This window comes from Amblyraja radiata, chromosome 8 (genome assembly GCF_010909765.2).
Source record: "Amblyraja radiata isolate CabotCenter1 chromosome 8, sAmbRad1.1.pri, whole genome shotgun sequence".
NCBI classification, from domain to species: Eukaryota; Metazoa; Chordata; class Chondrichthyes; order Rajiformes; family Rajidae; genus Amblyraja; species Amblyraja radiata.
In genome coordinates this window covers 59,461,817-59,487,490 of record NC_045963.1, presented here as the reverse complement: position 1 = coordinate 59,487,490, position 25,674 = coordinate 59,461,817, and the positions used below count along the sequence as shown (strand labels likewise).

General features: G+C 43.8%; 1 protein-coding gene across 1 annotated transcript in view; it reads right to left on the bottom strand.

Moving 5' to 3' along the window:
• aig1 (androgen induced 1) overlaps positions 1-25,385 on the bottom strand; it is a 160,677-nt gene extending 135,292 nt beyond the window's left edge. The window contains 1 exon segment of the mRNA XM_033026040.1: positions 25,103-25,385. Coding sequence (XP_032881931.1) covers positions 25,103-25,366 — 264 coding nt within the window. The 5' untranslated portion in view covers positions 25,367-25,385.
• Between the last annotated feature and the right edge of the window lie 289 nt (positions 25,386-25,674).

The following is a 25,674-nucleotide window of genomic DNA, read 5'->3' as shown; positions in this document are numbered from 1 at the left end:
CAAGAAGTGATAGGGGGTTGGATGGGGTTTGCTGCAGTTTCCAGCATCTACAATCTTTTGTGTCTCCATTTTGTCACAATATCAGGTTGATGCCAGTGTTGTAACTGTACAGGGACAGATTGGCTAGGATTACTGCTAGTTATGGAGTGCACCAGTTCAACACGACAATTTAGGGTGGCCATGACAGTGCAGCGGTAGAGTTGCTGCCTTACAGAACCTGCAGCACTGGAGACCCAGGTTGCATCCCGACTACGAGTGCTCTCTGTACGGAGTTTGTGCGTTCTCCCCATGACAGCGCGAGTATTCTCCGAGATCTTCGGTTTCCTCCCACACTCCAAAGAAGTACAGGTATGTAGGAAAATTGGCTTGGTATGGATGTAAAATTGTTCCTTATGTGTGTAGTATAGTGTTAATGTGCAGGGATCGCTGGTCAGTGCAGACTCAGTGGGCTGAAGGGCCTGTGTTCCTAAACTAAACTAAACAAAAGTAAGCTAAATTGGATTGTGTTTGGTCTCATAATCTTTGCTAGAAAAAACATAGAAACATAGAAAAATAATTGCAGGAGTAGACCATTCGGCCCTTCGAGCATTCAATATGATCATGGCTGAACATCTAAAATCAGTACTCCGTTTTTTGCCATATTCCTTGATTACTTTACCCTACGAGCTTAATATAACTCTTGAAATCTTGAAAACATCCAGTGAATCGGTCTCCGCTGCCTTCTGTGGCAGAGAATTCGACAGATTCACAACTCTCTGGGTGAAGAAGCTTTTCCTCATCTCAGAACGCTATATGTTTCTATAAGAATCCCACTCATCCTTCTAAATTCCAGTGAATACAAGCCCAGTCTACCCAAACGTCAGTCCCGCCATCCCGGGAATTAAGCTGGTGAACCTATGCTGCACTTCCTCAATAGCAATAATATCCTTCCTCAAATTAAGAGACCAAAATTGCACACAATACTCCAGGTGCAGTCTCACCGGAAGGGTTTTGACCCGAAACGTTGCCTATTTCCTTCGCTCCATAGATGCTGCCTCACCCGCTAAATTTCTCCAGCATTTTTGTCTACCTTCGATTTTCCAGCATCTGCAGTTCCTTCTTAAACACCCTGTACAATCGCAGTAGGACCTCTTTGCTCCTAAACTCAAATCATCTTGCAATGAAGACCAAAATGCCATTAACTTTCTTCACTGCCTGCATGTTTACTTTCAGTGACTGATGTACAAGCGCACCCAGGTCTCGTTGCACCACCACTTTTCCGAATCTGACACCATTCAGATAATAATCTGCCTTCCTGTTCTTGCCACCAAAGTGGATAGCCTCACATTTATCCACATTATACTGCATCTGCCATGCATCTGCCCACTCACCCAACCTATCCATGTCACCCAGCAGCCTCATAGCATCCTCATCGCAGCTCATACTGCCACCCTGCTTTGTGTCATCCGTAAACTTCGTTCCCTCATCTAAATCGTTAATATATATTGTAAATAACTGGGGTACTGGCACCAAGCCTTGCGGCACCTCACTACATACAGTGCCATCAGCTGTTTCTTTGGACTGCTTTTCTGAAAGACTGCCTTCTGTGATGGCGAGCACCTCAGGAACATTCTTGCGGAGAGCTAAAGAACTTTATCAAATTTACCCCTCACCTCTTTCTTTACTCCAAAGGTGGTTAATTAACAGGCCTCTAATCTCAAAACATGTGGATTATTTTCATTAACTACCAGCTTTAATCAGATTGTTGGGATAGTGGTTAAATTATGGGACTCACCGATACAGGGAATGTCGCCTTGGCAGCTGTGGAATTCATGCCGTTAAATAAATCTGGTACGGTTAACGGAGACTGTGAAATTATCAGAATGTTGCAAAAATCTAAGTGGTTCACTAATGTCCTTGAGAGAAGGAAAAAAATAATCCTTCCCGAGTATGGTACTCAATGCAAATTTAGACCCATCAACATGGTTGACTCCAAATTGTTTCCTCTGTTCAGGGGCAATTAGGGATGGGTAATAAATGCTGGCATTGGCAGTGATCCACATCCCTTGAATGAATAAATGAAAAGAAAAATTGTTATGCAGTAAGTATTTGAATGATGTCACAAGGATTCTTATGCTATACAGAGCTGAAAGAGTAGCTTCACTAGCTGGTAAGGCAAGAGGAGGGGGACTGGCTGTGTATGTGAACAGATCATGGTGCCAGGATGCTGTGGTGATTTCCACTTACTGCTCACCCCATGTAGAGCTAATGACTGTGAAATGCCGACCCTTCTACTTACCCAGGGAGCTAACGGCAGTCTTCATAACGGCCGTCTATGTACCACCGAGCGCGGACGTGAAGAATGCTTTGACAGAGCTCTACAACAACATCAGTGAACATCCAGATGCTTTCTTAATGGCAGCTGGGGATTTCAACCAGGCAAGTCTTACATCTGTTCTGCCTAAATTCTACCAGCATGTGAACATTGCAACCAGGGGAAAGAACAAACTAGATCTGGTGTACACCAACATTAAAGATGCATATAGAGCAGCCCCCCTCCCCCATATCGGCAACTCTGACCACCTAGCGGTTATGCTCACACCTGCATACAGACCCAGGGTGAAACAGGACAGGCCAACGGTCAAAGAAGTCAGAACATGGCCACAGGGAGCTACCGCAACACTACAAGACTGTTTCGAAACCACACAGTGGGCCATTTTCAGAGAGGCAGCAACAGATGACAGTGGCATCAACCTCCAAGAATACACAGAATCCGTCATCGGATACATCAATAAATGCATTGATGATGTAACGGTGGTCAAAACCGTCAGGAGGCGTGCCAATCAGAAACCTTGGCTAACTGGGGAAGTGTGTTCCCTACTGAGAATCCGGAATGCTACATTTAAATCTGGGGACAACGCAGCATACAAACTGGCAAGGAGTAACCTATCCTGGGGGATCAGGGAAGCGAAGAGGCTGTATGGGCAAAAACTTAATAGCCACTTTGAAAATGACAAAGACACACGTCGCTTGTGGCAGGGATTTCATACCATCACTAACTACAAGCCCCCCCCCCCCGTTGCGGATATGCCAAAACGACCCCTCTCTACCAGATGAACTGAACGAGTTCTACGCACGGTTTGAGGTTAAAAACATCACCCAGACACGTGCACTACTGCCATCTCCCAGTGACCAGTCGCTCAGGCTGTCCGCAGCCGGAGTTAAAAAGGCCTTTGCCAGCATCAATCCACGCAAAGCTGCAGGGCCGGACAACATTCCTGGATGCGTTTTAAGAGACTGCGCCGAGCAACTGAAAGATGTCTTCACAGACATTTTTAACATCTCACTCAGCCAGGCAGTAGTGCCCAACTGTCTTAAGAGTGCCACCATCGTCCCTGTCCCGAAGAAACCAAACCCAGCCTGCCATAATGACTTTCGACCAGTGGCTCTAACACCCATAGCAATGAAGTGTTTTGAGCGACTGGTTATGCAGCACATCAAAAAGAGTCTACCTGCCGACCTAGACCCACTGCAGTTCGCCTTCAGAGCCAACCGATCCACAGAGGACGCAGTCTCAACAACACTGAACCTCGTACTGTCACACCTTGAACGGAAAAATACTTATGCCAGGATCCTCTTCATTGACTTCAGCTCTGCGTTTAATACAATCATTCCGCAGCAGCTGGTGGAGAAGTCGGAGCTATTGGGGGATGATGCTGGCACATGTAACTGGGTCCTGAACTTTCTATCACAACGGCAGCAGACAGTCAGGGTGGGCAGTAGGACATCAAAAACCATAGCCGTGAGCACTGGCTCGCGCCAAGGCTGTGTCCTAAGCCCCCTGCTGTTTAGTCTGCTTACACACAACTGTACTGCTAGACTCAATAACAACTTCATCAACAAGTTCGCTGATGACACAACAGTGGTGGGTCTCATCAGTGACAATGATGAGTCGGCGTACAGGATGGAGGTGGAGCTGCTCACAGGATGGTGCAAATCCCACAACCTCATTCTCAACGTGGGAAAAACTAAGGAGATGGTGGATGACTTCAGGAGGGCGGGAAAACAACACCATACACCAATGCACATCGATGGAGCTGATGTGGAAAGGGTCAGCAGCGTGAAGTTCCTAGGACTCCACCTGTCAGATGACCTGATGTCCACAACCAACACCACAGCACTGGTCAAGAGAGCCCAGCAGCGACTACACCCTCTCCGAAGATTACGCAAAGCAGGTCTCCCCACTACACATCTACGAACTTTTCATAGGGGGACAATCGAGAGCACATTAACCAACGGCATCACTTCCTGGTTCGGGAGCTGCAAGGCGTACGAACGGCACCAACTTGACAGGATTGTGAAGACCGCCAGCAGGATTATTGGTGCTCCACTCCCATTCTTGCTGGACATATACAGGAAGAGATGTATCAACAGAGCCATCTCCATCATCAAAGACCCCTACCACCCATCGCATCACATATTCTCCATCCTGCCATCTGGGAAGAGGTACAGGAGCATTAACTGCAAAACCAGCAGGATGCTCCTCAGCTTCTTCCCGCAGGCTATAAGACTGATAAACGGACTTAGCCCCCTGCCAAAGTATCGTGCACCAACCATCAACCTGGACACACTGCAGCAGCTGTCGATCGGAACGCCTGTTGATGTTTAGTAGAGAGTAGAGTGTTTAATTTAATTTGTTCATGATATATGTTTTTTATTTCTAGTTATTTGTTGTTATTTGTACTGCACACTGAATGGACACTGGTTGAGCAACGTTTTTTTGTTTCCTCTGGGTATGTGAGTACTCAGGAAAATGACAATAAAGATATACTGATACTGATACTGAAGGAACTGTAGGTGCTGGAATCTTGGGTGGACTACAAATTGCTGGAGTAACTCAGCCTGAAGTAGGGTTCCGACCTGAAAGTACTCCAGATTTCTAAGAAATTTGATTTTGGAGGTTTCTCCACAAGCATCCACCAGATGCAATTGCAGATCCCATGAGTTCATCATTTCATGTTCAAACTTAATTGGTGAATATTTTAATCACAGCACTTTAGTCACTTCAAATATTATTTTGCTTACATGCAAATTATAACGTGAAAAAATTAAAACATTCCTCTTTACTTAAACCAATGTAAATACTGCAGTGAATGAAAGTTTTAATTGCGAATTGTTACAGATGGATGACCGCTGGATGTTTAGAAGTGAGGGCAAAAGGTGACAAACAAATCTGCCATGTTATCAAGTCAAATGCTGGTTGTTCACTCCCGCCTTGACATTGCAGAAAGTGCACTGCGGCTGGATCTCTCATCTGAAAGCCTGGGCTCACTGACATGCTCTACACACGTTATCCCTGAGCCTGGCTACAGGATGTGCAGATTTATTCTCCTGTGTCAGCAGCAGAGCAAGCTTATCTAGATGCGAACTTGCTGAGCAACTGAGCAGCTGACCACTAATGGAGTTTTCTACTTCACAATAATGGCTGTACTTCAAAAGAAAAATAGTTTTTTGTAGACCATTAAGCACGAGTTGAGCATGAGTTGTTGGATAAATGCACACAGGCTACTAATTTAGTTAGTTTAAAGGTAGAGTGCAGAAACAGGCCCTTCAACCAACCGAGTCCGCATTAACCAACGATCACCTATATACTAATTCTAACCTACGCACTAGGGACAATTTATAGAAGGCTTTTCATCAACAAACATGCACATCTTTGGAGTGTGAGAGGAAACTGGAGCACCCGGAGAAAACCCACGCAGTCACAGGGAGAACATGTAAAGTCCGTACAGACAGCACCCATAGTCAGGATCAATCCTGGGTCTCCGGTACTGTGAGGGCGGCAACTCTACCACTGTGCTACTGTGCCGCCCAAATTGGCGACGGACTGTAGTTAAAACTAAAATCGGTCAAGAATGTCAATAACAAAAATACCTCATATTATACCTGAGTGATCAACAACCCTATTGTATGAACATTGAATTTTCCAATAACCTACTGACTCTTTGAATGGATTCTTTCCATGAATGTTCTACTTTCATGTAATCCGCACACCCTGTATGTCTTCCACTCGTGCTCTGATTGACCCAGGTTTTCTCCCCCAGCTTTTTCCGCAAAACCTTTCCCTGATACCTGTCACCCAGTTTTGTTCTCCTCTCCACCTAGTATTAGTAATGGTTTATTATTATTACAGTGTATAGCTTAGTTACATGCTATCCAGTTAAATTATACTAAACATGAGACCAATCAAGCTATAAACAAGTATAGCAGGTAGTGCAGAGAGAAAAATACCAGAGTTCAGAATATAGTGTTACAGCATTATAACATTACACTTACAGCGAAAGAGCAGATAAAAATAAAGTGCAAGGGCCACAAGCAGTAAGTTGGAAGATCGGGACAACACTGTAGCTTATGGCTGGACTGACCATTCAGTCTGATAACAACAGGAAAGAAGCTGTTCCTGAATCTTGCAGTATGTGCTTTCAAGCTGTTGTACCTTCTGCCTGACGGGTGAGGGGAGAAGGGAATGAGAGGTTGTCCTTGGTTATGTTTGCTGCTCTCCCAAGTCAGCGTGAAGTGGAGATGAAGTCGATGGGGGGGAGGGGGTGGCTGGTTTGTGTGATGGACTGAGCTACATCCACAACTCTATAATTTCTTGTGGTCTTGGGCAGAGTTTTTGTCAAACCAAGCTGTCAATGCATCCTGATAACGTGCTTTCTATAGAGCACCTGCCTATCACCCACACACAATACCTACTGATTCTCCTATCCACAAGGTTATCCACTTTGGCGGCAAAAACAAGGGGGCAGATTATTATCTCAATGGGGTTAGGTTAGGTAAGGGGAGGAGCAGCGAGACCTGGGCGTCCTTGTACAGCAGGCAGTGAAGAAAGCTAATGGAATGGTGGCCTTCATAACAAGAGGATTTCAGTATAGGAATAAAGAGGTTCTTCTGCAGTTGTACAGGGCTCTGGTAAGACCACATCTGGAGTATTGTGTACAGTTTTGGCCTCCTAATTTGAGGAAGGACATCCTTGTGATTGGGGCAATGCAGCGTAGGTTCACGAGATTGATCCCTGGGATGGCGGGACTGTCACATGAGGAAAGATTAAAAAGATTAGGCTTGTATTCACTGAAGTTTAGAAGGATGAGGGGAAATCTTATAGAAACATATAAAATTATAAAAGGACTGGACAAGCTATATGCAGGAAAAATGTTCCCAATGTTGGGCGGGTCCAGACCTAGGGGCCACAGTCTTAGAATAAAGGGGAGGTCATTTAAGACTGAGGTGAGAAAACATTTTTTCACCCAGAGAGTTGTGAATTTATGGAATTCCCTGCCACAGAGGGCAGTGGAGGTCAAGTCACTGGATGGATTTAAGAGAGAGTTAGATAGAGCTCTAGGGGTTAGTGGAGTCAAGGGATATGGGGAGAAGGCAGGCACAGGTTATTGATAGGGGACGATCAGCCATGATCACAATGAATGGCGGTGCTGGCTCGAAGGGCCGAATGGCCTCCTCCTGCACCTATTTTCTATGTTTCTATGTTTCTATGTTTCTATCCTCTCTTGCAAATGATTCCATCTGCCAATTAACCATCTTATCTGGATCGATTTAACACCTTCACATCAGATTCCAGCATCTGTAGCTTTTTGTGTCTCCACTTATCGCCTTGTAGCCTCTGTCTGTACTCCCACCGCCCTCTCCCTCATCCTGGCACTATCGGTTGCCTTTTTCTCTCTCTACTAATCTGTCTCAACCTATCACCCACCAGTCGCTGTCTCCTAACAAATTCCCTTCTCTGGACCCACCTCGCTGCCTCTGCCATCATCTCCCTCCCCAACTGCCCGCCTCATCTCCCTCTCTCTCACCTCTTTATTCTGATCATCTCCCCCCTGCACTTTCAGTCCTGATGCAGGGCCTTGGCCCAAAATGTCAAACATCCCCTTCCTCCACAGATGCTGCTCGACTCCTTGTCGATCACCATGGGCAGCCAATCAGAAGAAGAGGAATAAACAAGCCTGAACAATATGACATTTGGTGCCTTTTACACAAAAAGCAACCTGCTGCCACTTAATGCAAACAGTTGTTGATGTTGCTGATGCCAGGCTAACTAGTCTGTAGTGCTCCATTCCTTCACACCTGTTTGAATAAATTCATGATGAATTAATGAATGATACTCCTCCTCTGTTCTCCCCCCCCCCCCCCCCCCCCCCCCCACCCCCCCACCTCCCCACCTCCCCCCTCACGGCGGTCCCCCCACGCCGGGTCCTTAAATAATGGGATTAAATCTGCTATCTTCCAATTCTGGGAGCTATGAAAGTATCTATGGATGCCTTATAGATCACACTGGAAGTTATGGAGGCTAGATTACTGTAGGTTATTTAAAGATGTGGATGATTTTTCTTTAAAAGTTCAGGAAATTGAGTGCTATAGAGTACTAGTACAGACCAAGAGGTGAGGTCTGCGGTACATCAATTATGATCATATTGAATGACGAGACAGAATTGATGGAGTGCCTAGCCCACCTGTTCCTACGTTCTTATGGACTTATCTCCACAGCTGCCTCTTTCTTGGGATGCAGATCATCAGATTCTGGGAGTGTATTGTCTTTTGGTCCCATTAGTCAGCATAAAATCATAAGGCCATAATAAGTGAAAACAGAAATATGTCATTCAGCTTCTCAGGCCTGCTCTACCGGTGAATACAGTTATGGATGATTCAACATTCCTTGTCCAGCTTCTTTCCTTCACACATTTCTAATTTCTTTGGACTTTCTTATTTACTTTAGATATGTTGTTCTTCACTATTTCCACAAAGTTATCTTAGTTTCTTCCAGAGAGACATAAGCAAAATATTTGATTAATCTCTCTGCTCCTAATCTCCTTATTTCCTAACTTAATTTCTTCTGTCTCAACGTGTGAGAGATCGACATTCTTTACCAGTCTTTTCTTTCTCACAGTCTCTTGTTAAGTTCTTCACGACTGACACTGATATGGATACTGTGTTGCAAAATAGATACAGTGCTCAACTCAACATTGCAAAACTATTCACATGTCTGCCTTAATAAATGAAAAAAATTAATCACCAAGTAAAAGTTGAAACCATTACTCTTTCATATAAGAGTTTGCAAATATCCAATGTAAACAATTTATTCTGTTTAATGTGATATGGTCACAATATTTTTACAACATCAAAGCTCAACATCTAGTCAAACAGACATCAGTTTTTAAATTGTTTATAGTTTAGAAATGCAGCATGGAAGCAGTTTATAGTGCAGCATGGAAGCAGGCCTTATGACCCACCGAGTCCTAGTTGAACTTTAGTCGGCTAAACGGGCTTTTTCCACGCTGTATCTCTAAACTAAACTAAATACCAAGTGATATGTATCTTCATTAGGACTTTTCTGAATTTGCTGAGTTTGATATGGATTGGTTGTTTCAAAGATTGCGTTTACTTGCAGTGTCTTTCAATCCTTTTTTATTGAATTTAATTCAGTTATCCTCCCAGTTAGCTGATGCACAGCAATAAACAAACAGTATAAGCAATGCCTGAAGTGATACCTTGATAGCAGAGGAGTGAGCTTGTTTGTCTGTCCACGTATTAAATCATTCAAAGTGGTGTTCTGAGTGTTGAAAGGTAATTTATAACAAGTTGATGCAGGTTCAGGTCAAACCTCTGCCACATCTATCAATTCAATGCAGTGCTGGGACAAGGAATCAGATACTAAAAGCAGGCCACCATTCCCAAGAAGGCATCGATCTTTTAGCTTGTACACGGATGAATCTACTAGCCAAGTGACCTGAACAGCACAAACACACCAGATTACTGATGAAATGATATGAGACTTTCCAATTCCCTTCCTTGTTGTGCTTGTGTGATTATTTTTAACCTACTCATTGATTCCAACATTTAATTGCTTTTCTGTGGATGAAATTAGTGGCTCGAGATAGCCTGTCAAATTAATTTTTAAGAAGCAACTGCTTTGTAATGGGTATGCAGACACATAGACTGCAGACTGGATAAGGATGACAAATTTCCCTCTTCAGAGAGATGCATTCCAGATCTGGAGCTGACCTTACAAGCCGGACTCTCTGCCTCAGAGCTGAGAGTGCCTCCCTCTACACCTCTGCCACACAGAGCCAGGGGGAGATTTAATAGATGTGTTCAAAACTGTGAGGAGTTTTGGTGGAATTCATACCACTTATACCACTGAGGGGGTGATTGGATATCAGAGATACTGAAGAAGACATCTGGTATATCTACCTTTATTGATCGGGCTAACCAACTAACCAACAACCCATCCTCCCCTTAGTACCCCCCCCCCCTCTCTTTCCTGTGCCTCATATGAATGTGCACCCATTTATCCCACTATTCCGCCCCTCTTTCATCTTCCCCCATCCCCTTCCAACTGTATCCTTTCCTTTGGATCCACATTTCATGCCTCTTCTATCTTTATCTCACTTTCCACTTATTATGGCCTTGTGGTCTTTTGTCTTCTTCCCATTATCTGGTGTTTGTTCACCCGTGAAAACCCTGTATCCACCTACAAATTGCCTGGCTATGTCCCATCCCCCATCTCTCTTCCACCTTTCTCCTCCTTACTAGAATCAGTCTGAAGAAGGGTCTCAACTTAAAACATCATGAATCCATGTTTTGCAGGGATGCTGCCTGACCTGCTGAGTTACTCCAGCATCTCATGTCCTTTTTATAAACCAGCATCTGCAGTTCCTTACGTATGCAAGAGTTAGGATGTCATGATACTATAATGCAAGTGGATGGTGGGACTGCACTTGGAGTATTCTATATTTTGGTGTTCTAGTTGCCATACTATAGGAATGATGTGTTTACGTTAGAGAGGGTGCTGCAAAGATTCCCATCATTTGTTTTCGGGACTGAAGGGCTTGAGTTACTAGATAGGCCAGGAGACAGGATAGACATGGACTATTTTCTCTGAGTGAGGGGTCACCTTATGGAGGTTTACAAAATATTGAAGGGCTGAAATTGATTGTCACTGTGTAGGTGAGTCTATAACTAGAGGGCAGAGGTTTAAGTTGGGAAGGGAAAGATTTAAAGGCTACCTGAAGATTAGCTTTTTCCCACAGAGGGTAGTGGATATATGGAATGAGTTGCTGGAGAAGATTGTAGAGGTGGGAACAATGACATTGCTTAAAGGCAGTGCTTTACCTCTGACAGTTTGTGCCAATGCACTGTTAAACGTCATTTTTGTTTTCTACCAACATGAAATGAATGCTTATTAATCGTGTACATTGGTACTTTTTTGTCTACAAAAAATGCACTGCTTAAAATACATTAGGAGGGGTACATGGATTAGAATGTCTGGAGGGAAATAGGCAAAATGCAGGCAAATGGGGCAAGCTCAGATAACAAAGATACACACAAAGTGCTGGAGTAACTCCGCAAGTCAGGCAGCATCTCTCGAGAAAAAGGATGGGTGACTTTTTGGGTCGGAACCCTTCTTCAGACCAAAGCGCAGATAGCACTTTGGTCAGCATGGACAAGTTGGGCCAAATAACGTGTTTCAGTGCTGTATAACTCTATAATTTTACTTCGGAGTCACGTGAGTGACTACGTGAAGAACCCCGCCAGGACGCATGCATGCCATATCGCTACACGCATTGCAACGAGTCACAGCAGGGGGAACGACGTTCCCTTAGCGGCAAAATGTGAAAGCCGGGAACAGCAGGTAAGGAGACTCTGCGTTCCAGAATTTGAAAGTCGGGTACAGCAGGTAAGAAGACTCTGCGTTCCTTCCACTTACCTTTTAGGTGGAGACATGGACCGGATCCACGAAGGCTGCGGGAAAGCTGGCGGGGGAGAACCGCGGAGTTGCGGGCAGCCGGCAGCAGCAGCCAAAGGCACGCTAATCTCCCGTAATGGGAACAGCTGTGCCCGACTTCGCTCCCGACTTCGCTCCCGCGCCGGCCCCGGCCGGTCAGGAGAGGTAAGCAACTAACAGAGTCGTTGACTCCGAGGAGTCCGACTCTGAATAGCCGTGAGCGACCAGTGCCCGTGTGCATGGTGGTCGGTTTGAGCGGCTTTAGGAGCAGCCGCGAGCGGCCAGTGCCCGTGCGCACGGGAGCCGGTTTGAGCGGCTGGGAGCGGGGAACAAAGCAGCCGCGAGCGACCAGTGCCCGTGAGCACGGGAGCCGGTTGGAGCGGCTGCAGGAGAAACAAAGCAGCCGCGAGCGACCAGTGCCCGTGTGCATGGGGGTCGATTTGAGCGGCTGCAGGAGAAACAAAGCAGCCGCGAGCGACCAGTGCCCGTGTGCATGGGGGTCGGTTGGAGCGGCTGCAGGAGAAACAAAGCAGCCACGAGCGGCCAGTGCCCGTGAGCACGGGAGCCGGTTGGAGCGGCTGCAGGATGGGTCAACAGCAGCCGGGAGTGGCCTATGCCTGAGAGCATAAGAGCCAGTTGGAACGGCTGCTGGAGGAAATACCCCAAAGTGGCAGGAGATGGAGGCTAGCCACAGTGGGCAGGTAGTAAGCCCCACAGCTGTACCTCTTGTAGGGCTGCACAGTGTTTCTCCCTCATCAGAGGGGAACGCCGAGGGTCAATCCTGGGCTGGCTGCAGGAGCTGGAGCAGGAGAGGCTTCAGGAGCAGCCGTGACGGCCAGTGCCCGTGAGCATTGGAGCCGGGTGGAGTGGCTGCAGGAACTGGAGCAGGAGCGGCCTCAGGAGTAGCGGCTTCAGGAGCAGCCACGACGGCCAGTGACCATGTGCATTGGAGCCGGTTGGGTGCCCGAGAGCATCGGAGCCAGCTGGAGCGGCTTTTGGAGCAGGTAAGTGGCAGGCTCCGGGAGATGGAGACTAGTCACAGGGGGCAGCTAGTAAGTCCTACAGCAGTACCTCTTGTAGGGCTGCACAGTGTTCTCCCTCATCAGAGGGGAGTATAGGGGGTCCATTCTGGGCTGAACCTGAACAGGGGTGCAGAACATACCCCTAGTGCACATGGGGTGCAGAAAACCTATTGGAAGACACTTACCATCAGGGAACTGCAAAACACTGAATGTTCCCAGTATCAACCAGTGTATTTGAAAACATGGCAGGGCAGGGACTTGAAACGAAAGAAAGTTCCAAAAGTCCTAACAGCGGGTATTACGTGGGTTTCGCCCACACAATAAACAAAAAAGACATGACACTAGATCACCAGGATGCACTGGCCTTATTTTGCTAACTACCAATACGAGTAAACAGCATTAGGAAGAAGTACCATCCAACCGGCTTTAGACCCTAATTTGCAGGCCTCTGCAAACCTGGAACTTCCATACCACCAATATTAAAATTTGGAGGCAACTTATCTAAACAGGTAAAGACCTTGACATAGAGGGAAACCCTGGGGCTCATTAAAGCAACGTCTAAACATCTACTTCCTGGGGAATGCGCTAACCCTCAACACAGACCCAACTACAGATCCAGACACCGGCACCTCAACGTCCACGGAGGATGCCGAAAAAGGAACAAATCTACTAATAGTAACCATGAAGGAAGAAGTATAGGGTTATACCATAGAATTATTCAAAACATAATCCTCCAGTTCAGCATGTACCGAACTGAATGTTCATGCTTACAGGCAAAGAAATAATCAAAACCGCATACTGAACTACAGTGCCCAAATAAAAAAGGAGTAATGGAGGACATCCAACACGAATCACAGGAATTCGTGTCCAAAAATCTTTATCATAAAATAGATGGTGGTTGCCACGTCATCATAGATTTGACTAATTTGAATACTTTCGTACTTTATATTCATTACTAGATGGGAACCTTTGTTACTGCAAAGGTATTGATCCTAGGTTACTACATGGCAAGCATCGTATTAAAAAATGCTTACTGTACAGTACCCATTAGAGGTGACCACAGATGTATTTAACACAATGGATCATCTGCGGGTTCACCCTTAACTTAGCTCACATGTCAGTGACTTTGCCGTAAGAAAATGTTACAGCCTTAATGGAGGCTTGCAGTAAACTAAACCATCCATCAGACTGGCAGTAGAATAATTGGTATTATAGTGGCTGTGTTCCAGCCACATAAATCGGACCTTTACATTATCAAATTACTGAGCGCAAACATGCGTGCACTCAAAAATTATGAGGGTCATTCTGACAGACCTAAGAAGCTACCAACAGAGGCCACAATGGTACTAAAAATGGTACTAAATATGGTAGAAACATAACATTGGGCATTGTTCCTATCCAAACATTAACAGCTACCCGTCTATGGAACTACATACTGATGGGCACTTGGATGGGATGCTACCAATTCCATCTCCAGCAGTGGGGGAGATGGAATGCACAGGAGGCATCATTACACACGCTGGGCATAAATACCTGGGAAAGTTGAGTGCATTCCATGGCTTTAAGTCATATTGTTCTGGGTTATATCACCAGTATGTTAGACTACTAATTGACTACACCACCGTGGTAGCATATGTCAACCATATGGGTGGAAACATATCGACATCATGTGACTATCTGGCCAACACAATTTGGCAATAGTGTATCCAGAAAGATATTAGGATATCAGCTACCAACTTACTAGGTAAACTGAATTTAGTGGAAGACAACAGGTCACGCTAAGTCTATGAAAACACTGTATGGATGTTGGATAAAATATGTATTGCTGGAATTACAGCACGGTACGGAACACCAGATAACGACCTATTCACATCCATGCTCTCACCAGTTATCGAATTAGGTTCTTGGGAACCAGAACCTGGGGCAGTGGCTACAGATGCATTTTCGCTGTATTGGGGGGTAATTTATGCATTCCCTCCTTCTGCCTCATCAGTCGGGTATTTAGGAATAAACAGTAGAATCCGCGTCTGGTATTTTGATAGTACCCGATTGGCCTACTCAACCGTCGGTCCCGGTGATATCGACATGGTTTTAGAACCATGCATCACCATCCATCATAGACCTAATTTACTGGTTCTTCCCGCAACAAGGGGAGTTACCCATGTCATAATTATATAAACCTATTAATTTATAGAGTTGAAAGCACCTCTACTACACCTGGGACTGACGGACCGAACAGTGGAATTATTTCAGCAGGCCACAGACAGTCCACCAAAAAATCAGTACTTGGTGTCATCAAGAAATGGGAAGTACTGTCACAACAATAAACATCACCCACAGATCTATGAACATCCCGTCTGTTCTGGAATTCCTGGCAAGCCTCCATTACGATGAGAGGCTCAGTCATAGTGCCATCAACTCCGCCAGAAGTGCTCTGTCAACATACCTGGCGCAAGGAACAGAGCGGCAATCTGTTGGGACACACGCTGGTAACCAAACTCATGAGGGGCATTTTAATATTAATCCCCCAAGAACCAGGTACTCCCAAATATGGGATGTGAGCATTGTACTGACCATGTTAAGAAACTGGTCTCCAGCTACAGCTCTGTCCCTACAGAAACTGACTATGAAAACAGTCATGCTGATGGCCTTGGTTACGGCACAAAGGGTCCAGTCACTACAGAAACAAAGGTTGGACAACATGATTATTTCATCTGGAAATTTAACTTTTCACATCAATGAAATAGTCAAACAGAACAGACAGGGGTCAGCAGGCCTAAAAACAGAATTCAGGGCCTACCCGACAGATGGTCGTCTCTGTATTGTAACACACTTACTATTATATATGGAGTATACTAAGATCATCAGAGGGAAAGAAATGTCACTTTAATCAGCTACAAACAGCCACTCAAAACAGTGACAGTCCAGACCATCTCTAGATGGCTAAAACAGGTCCTAATAAAGGCTGGAGTAGACACTAGCATTTTAAAATCTCACTCCACCAGGGCTGCAGCTACATCGGCAGCTATGAAGTTGGACGTTCCTATGGACCAAATCCTCAAGACAGCAGGATGGTCAACGGAGGAAACTTTCCAATGACTTTATAAAATCCAGTCATGGAACCTGGAACATTTGCAGAAACAAATTTAAGTTCTGTAATATAATTTACCCCATAAATAGGGGCAATAATTGGTGTTAATATTTTTACCGTTGGGTTTCAATATCGTATAGATGTCTAATGATGTTAACTCTATTCTCCCCAAAATCAAGGCAGATGTGATGCATGGACTCGTTCCACGGCATGAAATCACAGAGCTTTAAAATCTTCACGTAGTCACTCATGTGACTCCAAAGTAAAATAGTAAGATTAAACGAGAATTTACCAGTTTGAAGTTTGATCTTTATTTTATGAGGAGTAATGTTGAGGGAATACGTGCCCTCCGCTCCCACCCTTGATCATATCCTGAACTGGTATCTCTTCTCTAATCTTACTATGTTCAGTCATTACAGTTATCTGTGATTTCACACCGCTGCTTTGAAGAATGACACGCATGCGTCCTGGTGGGGTTCTTCACGTATTCCCTCAACGTTACTCCTCATAAAATAAAGATCAAACTTCAAACTGGTAAGTTCTCGTTTAATCTCACTATTCTATTGCACAACACAGTACAGAAACAGACCATGTAGCCTAACGAAAGATAGACACAAAAAGCTGGAGTAACTCAGTGGGACAGGCAGCATCTATGGAGAGAAGGAATGGGTGACGTTTCGGGTCGAGACCCTTAACGTGATATCTGTTATGAAGAAGGGCCTCGACCCGATATGTTACTCATTCCTTCTCTCCTAGATGCTGCCTGCCCCGCTGAGTTACTCCAGCTTTTTGTGTCTATCTTCCGTTTAAATCAGCATCTGCAGTTCCTTCCTATACATGTAGCCTAACGGGTTGAGTTACCTCTTGAGCACTACATGTGTCTTCCCACCCACATATTTGCATACTATCCCTTATGACCATATCCTGCTTCTCCTGAAATACATGGAAAATAATCAACAACAGAAGGTAGTTGAGGCCAGTTCATTGGCTATATTCTCCCCAAAATCAAGGCAGATGTGATGCATGGACTCGTTCCACGGCATGAAATCACAGAGCTTTAAAATCTTCACGTAGTCACTCATGTGACTCCGAAGTAAAATAGTAAGATTAAACGAGAACTTACCAGTTTGAAGTTTGATCTTTATTTTATGAGTAATGTTGAGGGAATACGTGCCCTCCGCTCCCACCCTTGATCATATCCTGAACTGGTATCTCTTCTCTAATCTTACTATGTTTAGTCATTACAGTTATCTGTCATGTGACTCCGAAGTAAAATAGTAAGATTAAACGAGAACTTACACAATACCATTAGTTTCACACAATACCATTAGTTTCAATATAATTATGGAGAGGGACAAAACTGGACCTAGGGTTGAGATTTTTGATTGGAGAAAGGCTAACTTTGAGGAGATGCGAAAGGATTTAAAAGGATTAAATTGGGACAGTTTGTTTTATGGGAAAGATGTGGAAGAGAAATGGAATACATTTAAAGGTGAAATTTTAAGAGTACAGAATCTTTATGTCCCTGTTCGGTTGAAAGGAAATCGTAAAAATTGTAAAGAGCCATGGTTTTCAAGGGAAATTGGACACTTGGTTCGGAAAAAGAGGGAGATCTACAATAGTTATAGGCAGCATGGAGTAAATGAGGTGCTTGAGGAGTATAAAGAATGTAAAAAGAATCTTAAGAAAGAAATTAGAAAAGCTAAAAGAAGATATGAGGTTGCTTTGGCAAGTAAGGTAAAAGTAAATCCGAAGGGTTTCTACCGCTATATTAATAGCAAAAGGATAACGAGGGATAAAATTGGTCCATTAGAGAGTCAGAGTGGCCAACTATCTGCAGAGCCAAAAGAGATGGGGGAGATATTGAACAGTTTCTTTTCTTCGGTATTCACCAAGGAGAAGGATATTGAATTACGTGAGGTAAGGGAAACAAGTAGAGTAGCTATGGAAACTATGAGGATCAAAGAAGAGGAAGTACTGACACTTTTGAGAAATATAAAAGTGGATAAGTCTCCAGGTCCGGACAGGATATTCCCTAGGACATTGAGGGAAGTTAGTGTAGAAATAGCAGGGGCTATGGCAGAAATAGAAACGGGAATAGTGCCGGAGGATTGGCGTACTGCGCATGTTGTTCCATTGTTTAAAAAGGGGTCTAAGAGTAAACCTAGCAATTATAGACCTGTTAGTTTGACGTCAGTGGTGGGCAAATTAATGGAAAGAATACTTAGAGATAATATATATAAGCATCTGGATAAACAGGGTCTGATTAGGAACAGTCAACATGGATTTGTGCCTGGAAGGTCATGTTTAACTAATCTTCTTGAATTTTTTGAAGATGTTACTCGGGAAATTGATGAGGGTAAAGCAGTGGATGTTGTGTATATGGACTTCAGTAAGGCCTTTGACAAGGTTCCTCATGGAAGGTTGGTTCAGAAGGTTCAATGGTGGGGTATTAATGGTGGAGTAGCAAGATGGATTCAACAGTGGCTGAATGGGAGATGCCAGAGAGTAATGGTGGATGGTTGTTTGTCAGGTTGGAGGCCAGTGACGAGTGCGGTGCCACAGGGATCTGTGTAGGGTCCATTGTTGTTTGTCATGTACATCAATGATCTGGACGATGGTGTGGTAAATTGGATTAGTAAGTATGCAGATGATACTAAGATAGGTGGGGTTGCGGGTAATGAAGTAGAGTTTCAAAGTCTACAGAGAGATTTATGCCAGTTGGAAGAGTGGGCTGAAAGATGGCAGATGGAGTTTAATGCTGATAAGTGTGAGGTGCTACATCTTGGCAGGACAAATCAAAATAGGACGTACATGGTAAATGGTAGGGAATTGAAGAATGTAGGGGAACAGAGGGATCTGGGAATAACTGTGCACAGTTCCCTGAAAGTGGAATCTCATGTAGATAGGGTGGTAAAGAAAGCTTTTGGTGTGCTGGCCTTTATAAATCAGAGCATTGAGTATAGAAGTTGGGATGTAATGTTAAAATTGTACAAGGCATTGGTGAGGCCAATTCTGGAGTATGGTGTACAATTTTGGTCGCCTAATTATAGGAAGGATGTCAACAAAATAGAGAGAGTACAGAGGAGATTTACTAGAATGTTGCCTGGGTTTCAGCAACTAAGTTACAGAGAAAGGTTGAACAAGTTAGGGCTTTATTCTTTGGAGCGCAGAAGGTTAAGGGGGGACTTGATAGAGGTTTTTAAAATAATGAGAGGGATAGACAGAGTTGACGTGGAAAAGCTTTTCCCACTGAGAGTAGGGAAGATTCAAACAAGGGGACATAACTTGAGAATTAAGGGACTGAAGTTTAGGGGTAACATAAGGGGGAACTTCTTTACTCAGAGAGTGGTGGCTGTGTGGAATGAGCTTCCAGTGAAGGTGGTGGAGGCAGGTTCGTTTTTATCATTTAAAAATAAATTGGATAGTTATATGGATGGGAAAGGAATGGAGGGTTATGGTCTGAGCGCAGGTATATGGGACTAGGGGAGATTATGTGTTCGGCACGGACTAGAAAGGTCGAGATGGCCTGTTTCCGTGCTGTAATTGTTATATGGTTATATTTAAGATGGAGTTAGATGTGGCAATTGTGGCTAAATGGATCAGGGGGTATGGAGAGAAGGCAGGTACAGGATACTGAGTTGGATGATCAGCCATGATCATATTGAATGGCGGTGCAGGCTCGAAGTGCCGATTGGCCTACTCCTGCACCTATTTTCTATGTTTCTATGTTTCTAACAATGGCTGCAACATTTGCAAAACAAGGGAGAGAAGAAAAAGATTTCCCGGTATTTCTTGTTTTTGTTTTTGATCACCACTTGCAGTGTTTTTTATTTTCAGATGCAGAGAGAGGAGGCATTTTTTTCTGTTCAATAATGCGTTATCCAAAAGTTATTTTCCACACTCCTGGTTCTTTTGTAAACCAGATGAAGTCTCTGCTCCCCCTTCCATCAAGGGGAATATAACCAACTGTGAGGAATAGATTGGGTGGATGCACAGAATCTCTTGCCCCAAGCAGGGGAACCAGAGGGCATAGGTTTAAGGTGAAGGGGGACATTTTTTATAGGATTCTAAGGGGTAACGCTTTTAGCAAAGGTTGGTGGGAGTATGGAATGAGCTGCTGGAGGAGGTAGTTGAGTCAGGGATCATCACAGCACTTAAGAAGCAATTAGACAGGTACATGGATAGGACAGGTTTAGAGGGATGTGGGCCAAATGCAAAGAAGTGGGACCAGTGTCGATGGGACAAGTTTGGCCAAAGGGTCTGTTTCTACACTGTATGACTCATGACTATATGACTCTATGACAAAGATAAGATGTTCCCTCCCACCATCGACGTTTCCCAACTTTCCACAAGTCCTTTCCAAAGTAGAGAATAGCTTGCCATTTATAACTCCAGTGATACCTAAAGTTGCATTTTGAGTAACAAGAACATCATTTGAATTGCCCCCAGATCCAGATTCCAGAGAGCTTTTGATAATGTTCCACATGAGCACGCTTAAGGCATTAGTGTCGAAATGAGTGAAAAGATGAGCTAAAAGGAGAAGTGACTTTGCACTCATCAATGAAGTGACATTGTACTGAAGAGGTTCACTGAACATAGGGCTCCAGAGACTGCTTCTGTTCTCAATCCAACTGAAACGAACTGGAAAAGCCAGGAAAATCTTGTTTAAATGTGTCATTGAACAAAGGAGGATGAACAAAATCTGAAACTTTTGAAGTACCGGGGCAAAATTTGCAAAACAGTAGCAGACAACATTCAATGAGAAAGTAAAAGGTAGTGGGGGCGGAAATGGTGTGACTATTGGAAACTGAAACAGACGTAGGTGTGGTTGCAGATTCGGAGTTAAGATGTCCCGACGTTGTGAAAGAGAGCAACTCTAATTCTGAGTTGCTTTGTATCACCAGTCACATGTCTAAGGCTGTCACGTCGAAACAATGAAATGACATTGTACTGAAGAGATTCACTGAACATAGGGCTCCAGAAACAGCATCCAACTCATACAGTGCTGAAGATAGACACAAAATGCTGCGGGACAGGCAGCATCTTTGTAGAGAAGGAATGGGTGACATTTCGGGTTGAGACCCTTCTTCAGACTGTGTACAGTGCTGCACCTTGCCATGGAGCTTGAAGAGACACCTTTCCTATGGGAAAAGACTTGTGTCAGTGAGTTACTGTCCTCTCAGAGCCTGGCTACCTGTCCTGCGTGTATAGTCCGATTAAATAATTCAGCTGCAAGTCAGATCATGCCAACCTGGCTCAGTACTTTAGCCAGGGTAAGGCAGTCCGCTTGATATCAGTGAATTTGGGAAGCATGTTGGAGATTTTGTCAAATGTTATCTTTGTGCAGACCTCTATCTAGGTCCTATGTTTTTGAAATAACTCCCATAGTTGCCAAATTATATTCATGCCATGTACTGGCCATCCCCAATCAGGTGATGACCACCCACCCTCAACATTCAGTGGCATTTGCAATCATCAAGTCCCTCATCATCAAAATCATCCGATGTTGTTGAAGTTAGATGATGGCTTTAACAACATCAGATGATGTTGATGGTGAGCGATCACCAATGCTCAATGCTGTGACTACAAAAGGAGGTTGAAGATGGGCCATTCTGCAGGCCTTTCACCATTGACAAGACTCAAGTCATGTCTCTGGTGGTATAGAGCCCACTTGCTTCAAGTCCCTCCCCAAAATGTACCTCCCTGAAATTTCTCTCTCTATGACTAGGAGGCAAGTTTTGATTAATCCTGGTCTTGTGAAGTGCCTTAGAATTTTTTATATGAACCTTAAAACACAGTTATACATGTACAAATTGTTAGAATTATACAGTATTGAGCCACACTGACAAATAAGTACCATTTACAGTAATATTACAATAATCCCGTGTTATTCTCCCTACATTCACATCATCCCCACCAGATTCTACCATTCGCCTGTATGCCAAGGGTAATTTACAAGTGACCAATTAACCCACCACCACTGCTTCTAAACTAATGATATCCCAGTTCAGATTGCATTTAGTTTATTGTCATATACATCAAGGTGCATGAACATTTTTTATCATCTAAGCTCACAGAGTTAACAGTATACATACGATAATGCTAAATACAAGGATAAATATAACGATAGACTGTAAAACAGCAGAATGGTATACAATTGTCATGCAAAATCTGAGTAGGGTAAAAGAATATTATTAGTGCAATAAAAGAATAACCAAATGAGGTGGACTTCATGAAGAGTACGTGCAGCACCTCTGGGAATGGGAGTGTGAAAGAGGTAATTGATTCACTTGTCAACAGCAGAGGGAAATAAGTTGTTCTTAAGTCTGGGCTTTCAAGATCCAGAGGCTAGAGGAGAGAAATGGGTATATCCAGATGGCAGGCATATTTGACAATACCTACAGCCATCCAGATAGAATGCATCATGAAGATAGACAGGGTGGAAGGAAATGAGAAACCTGTCATGGACAGGACAGTGTTCATGAATCCCTGCAAGTTCAAGGGGTCAAGAGCAGAGCACTTGCCATTCCAGGCTATGGCGCATCCTGTCAGAATAGTTTCTATAGAGCATCTGTAGAAGTTTGAAATAATTTTTGTGGACATGCCGAATCTTCTCAGAAGTCCATGAAAGTAATTATGTTGATGCAATTTCTTTATCACCAGATCACTGTGAAGGAACCAGGTGAAGTCGATGATGATATCAATGTCTAGGAATTTGAAACTGTCGACCACATCAGCTTTGTTGATGAGCACAAGATTGTGTACACCCCCTCGCTTCCTGAGCTCAACGACCTACTCTGTCATCTTACTGACATTAAGGGCTTGGTTATTGACCTGGTGCCACGACATTAGGTCGGAGATCTCTTTCCTCTACTTCCGCTCATTGTTGTTGTAGATCCAACAGACAACAATGGTATCTTAAAGACCAAACCAATTTGGTATTGGACTGGCCACACAGTTCTGAGTCTACAGGAAGTAGAGCAAGTGACTGAGCAACCACCCTGAGAGGCATGAGTGTTAAGGGTCAGGGTGGAGGAAATGTTCTTACCAATTCTAACTGCCTCAGCTCTAGAGATTTAGGAATGAGCTTATTCTGTATTATGGTGTTGAAGGTTAAGTTGTATTCAATGAATAGCATCCGGCTGTAGGTGTTTTTATTGTCATGCTGCTCCAGGGCTCAATGTAATGCAAGAGACATATTGTCCATTGTAGAGTTAGTTTTTTGTCTGTGAATTGCAGGGAATCTCAATGATCCTGAAGACCGGCACAAATGTAAGCCATTACCAATCTTTCAAAACACTTCATTATGATCGATATGAGAGCTACTGGGTAGTAGTCATTGAGATAGATCTCCAATCTTTGAGATACCGTCTCATCATATACCAGGGAGGATCCCCTCTCTACAGAGGTTTCCCTGCATTTGCACCACTACTCTCCCAGCTGTTAACATATTGATGGCCAACAAGATTTCTCAACAAGAAATTTAACGAGTGCCCAACGTATAAAGGATTGGCTGGGAACTTTTTAAAATTCAATTGAGGCCATACCCAATGCAATGTCAAATTAGAGTTTCCTCCAGGGGGCTCTATACTCCAATGATCCAGGGTTCAAAGACCCAGATTCCCACTGGACCATAAAAATAGGGAACTCCCATCCTGCAGCCATGGCCCAGTATATTGCTGAATGGACTGCTTTTAGCTTAAAAACATTTGTTGTTTGTCTATGGCTCACAACCCTGTGTAAAGTTTTTGTGATGTTAAGATGCAAAGGATAATTTGTGACACTTGCCACTACCTTTTTTCCACTTTTCCCCACTGCGTTCATTTATACGGAGAGTTGATAATTCATCTTCATTGCAGATTATAATTCTTTATGCATATTCAGTCACAATTGATTGTGGCAATGGGCACGATATCCATTACCTCTCACTGAAAAATCTAGGCAGGCATTGGAAGCACTCCCTCCTAGCTGGCCATGTAACAAGAGGGGAAATTCATGGATATTAATTTTGAGATACAAGGGACTGCAGATGCTACAATATGGAGCAACAAACAAACTGCTGGAGGAACTCAACAGGCCAGGCAGCATCTGCGTAGGCAAAGGGAAGGTCGACATTTCGGGTCAAGACTCCACATCAGGACCATTGACTCATTGTTATTATTGCACTATTGTTTGTTTGTTTTTTATGTGTACGTATGTGTATATACTGTATATATATATTTGTGTGTGTGTGTGTGTGTGTGTGTATGGCTGAGTATGTGTATATACACACACATTGAACTTTTTTATTCTTGTTTATTATATTGTTTACAGTGTGCTCTGTTTACAGAGTACTGTGTGTACAAATTCTGTTGTGCTGCTGCAAATAAGAATTTCTTTGTTCTATCTGGGACATATGACAATAAAACACTCTTGACTCTTGACCTGATCGTAGTTTTAGGGTTATGCTGCCAGTGGACAATTTTGCGCAGTTCTTAGTGATATAAATGGTTAATTTATGCCTTATGCAATGTTTAAACATGAAACATCGGTAACATTGACCCATGGTGAGGGAAATTATTGAACTCTAAATGAGGATAATGGCTTATCTCAATTGTATTTACTATATAAATTTTGGATAAAGTATAGTATTTAAGAAAAAGATCTTGTCCCTCCATTGAAAAAACCTCCTGATCTTGAGGTACAGCGATCATTCCTGTTCAGTGTTAATACCAATATTAATATAAATATAGGCATCTGCAGTCTAGATACAAACAAACTGACCATCAAGCTTTTGAATAATAAAAATAATAAAATGACATTTGATCATTTTCAGAGGAGAGGACCCTCTACTCTGCCTCCCTGCCTCCTTTACATCTCTTCAAAGCAGTTCCTTTCTCTTCTCAATGGTGGGTTTGAGGAGACAGGAACTCAAAGGGTTAAACCAGCCACTAAAGCACATTGGATGGAATGCAAATGATTATAGTTCCTAAGAACTAGATTTGATAGAAAACTAACACAATCTGCTCTCCTTTTGTGAATAATGATCTGTTAAGAGAGTTGGAGAGGAGAGGAGGGGGCAGGAAGGAGGAACGCCCACAGCAGATTACTAACATCCATTGACAAGGGCATTTTATGTGTGTGTGAGGGGGTGGATTTAGAAAGAATGAAATGATCAGCCACAGCAACACCACAGGAACAACCATAATGGTGCTTTTCTCCGGGACTCACCAGGTTGATGAACGTGAGGAATTTCCAGCTGCCGCCATAGGTCTGGTGAGCCGGAATGTCGAGAGCTTTGAAGCTGCACAGGATGGAGAGGTAGGAGAGCAGAATGGCGACCCGCAGCACCTGAGAGGGGATGAGAGCCATGTTGCCGCTGTAGCTGCTGCTGCTGATGCTGCTGCTCCCCTCCCCTAGCAACCGCCCACAGCAACCGAACCTGTCACCATGGAGACACCCGCCTTGTGCCCAGGCTTCTGGCAGTCGCGGCATTGCCCAGGCCTTACAGCAACAAGGGTAATCCTATACTCTTGGATATTAGTCCCTGTGTGAAATATAGCAGGTCATCAGCATCAAACTACATTAATTATGCTGCTACATTTCTGCCTATGTATACTGAATGTATTCATTCCTGTCGGACTAAGAGGAAAATATTAATCAAATTTCTACTTTTAATCCCAATCTCTACATTATCTAACTAAATTTGTCTATCTATCTATCTATCTATCTATCTATCTATCTATCTATCTATCTATCTATCTATCTATCTATCTATCTATCTATCTATCTATCTATCTATC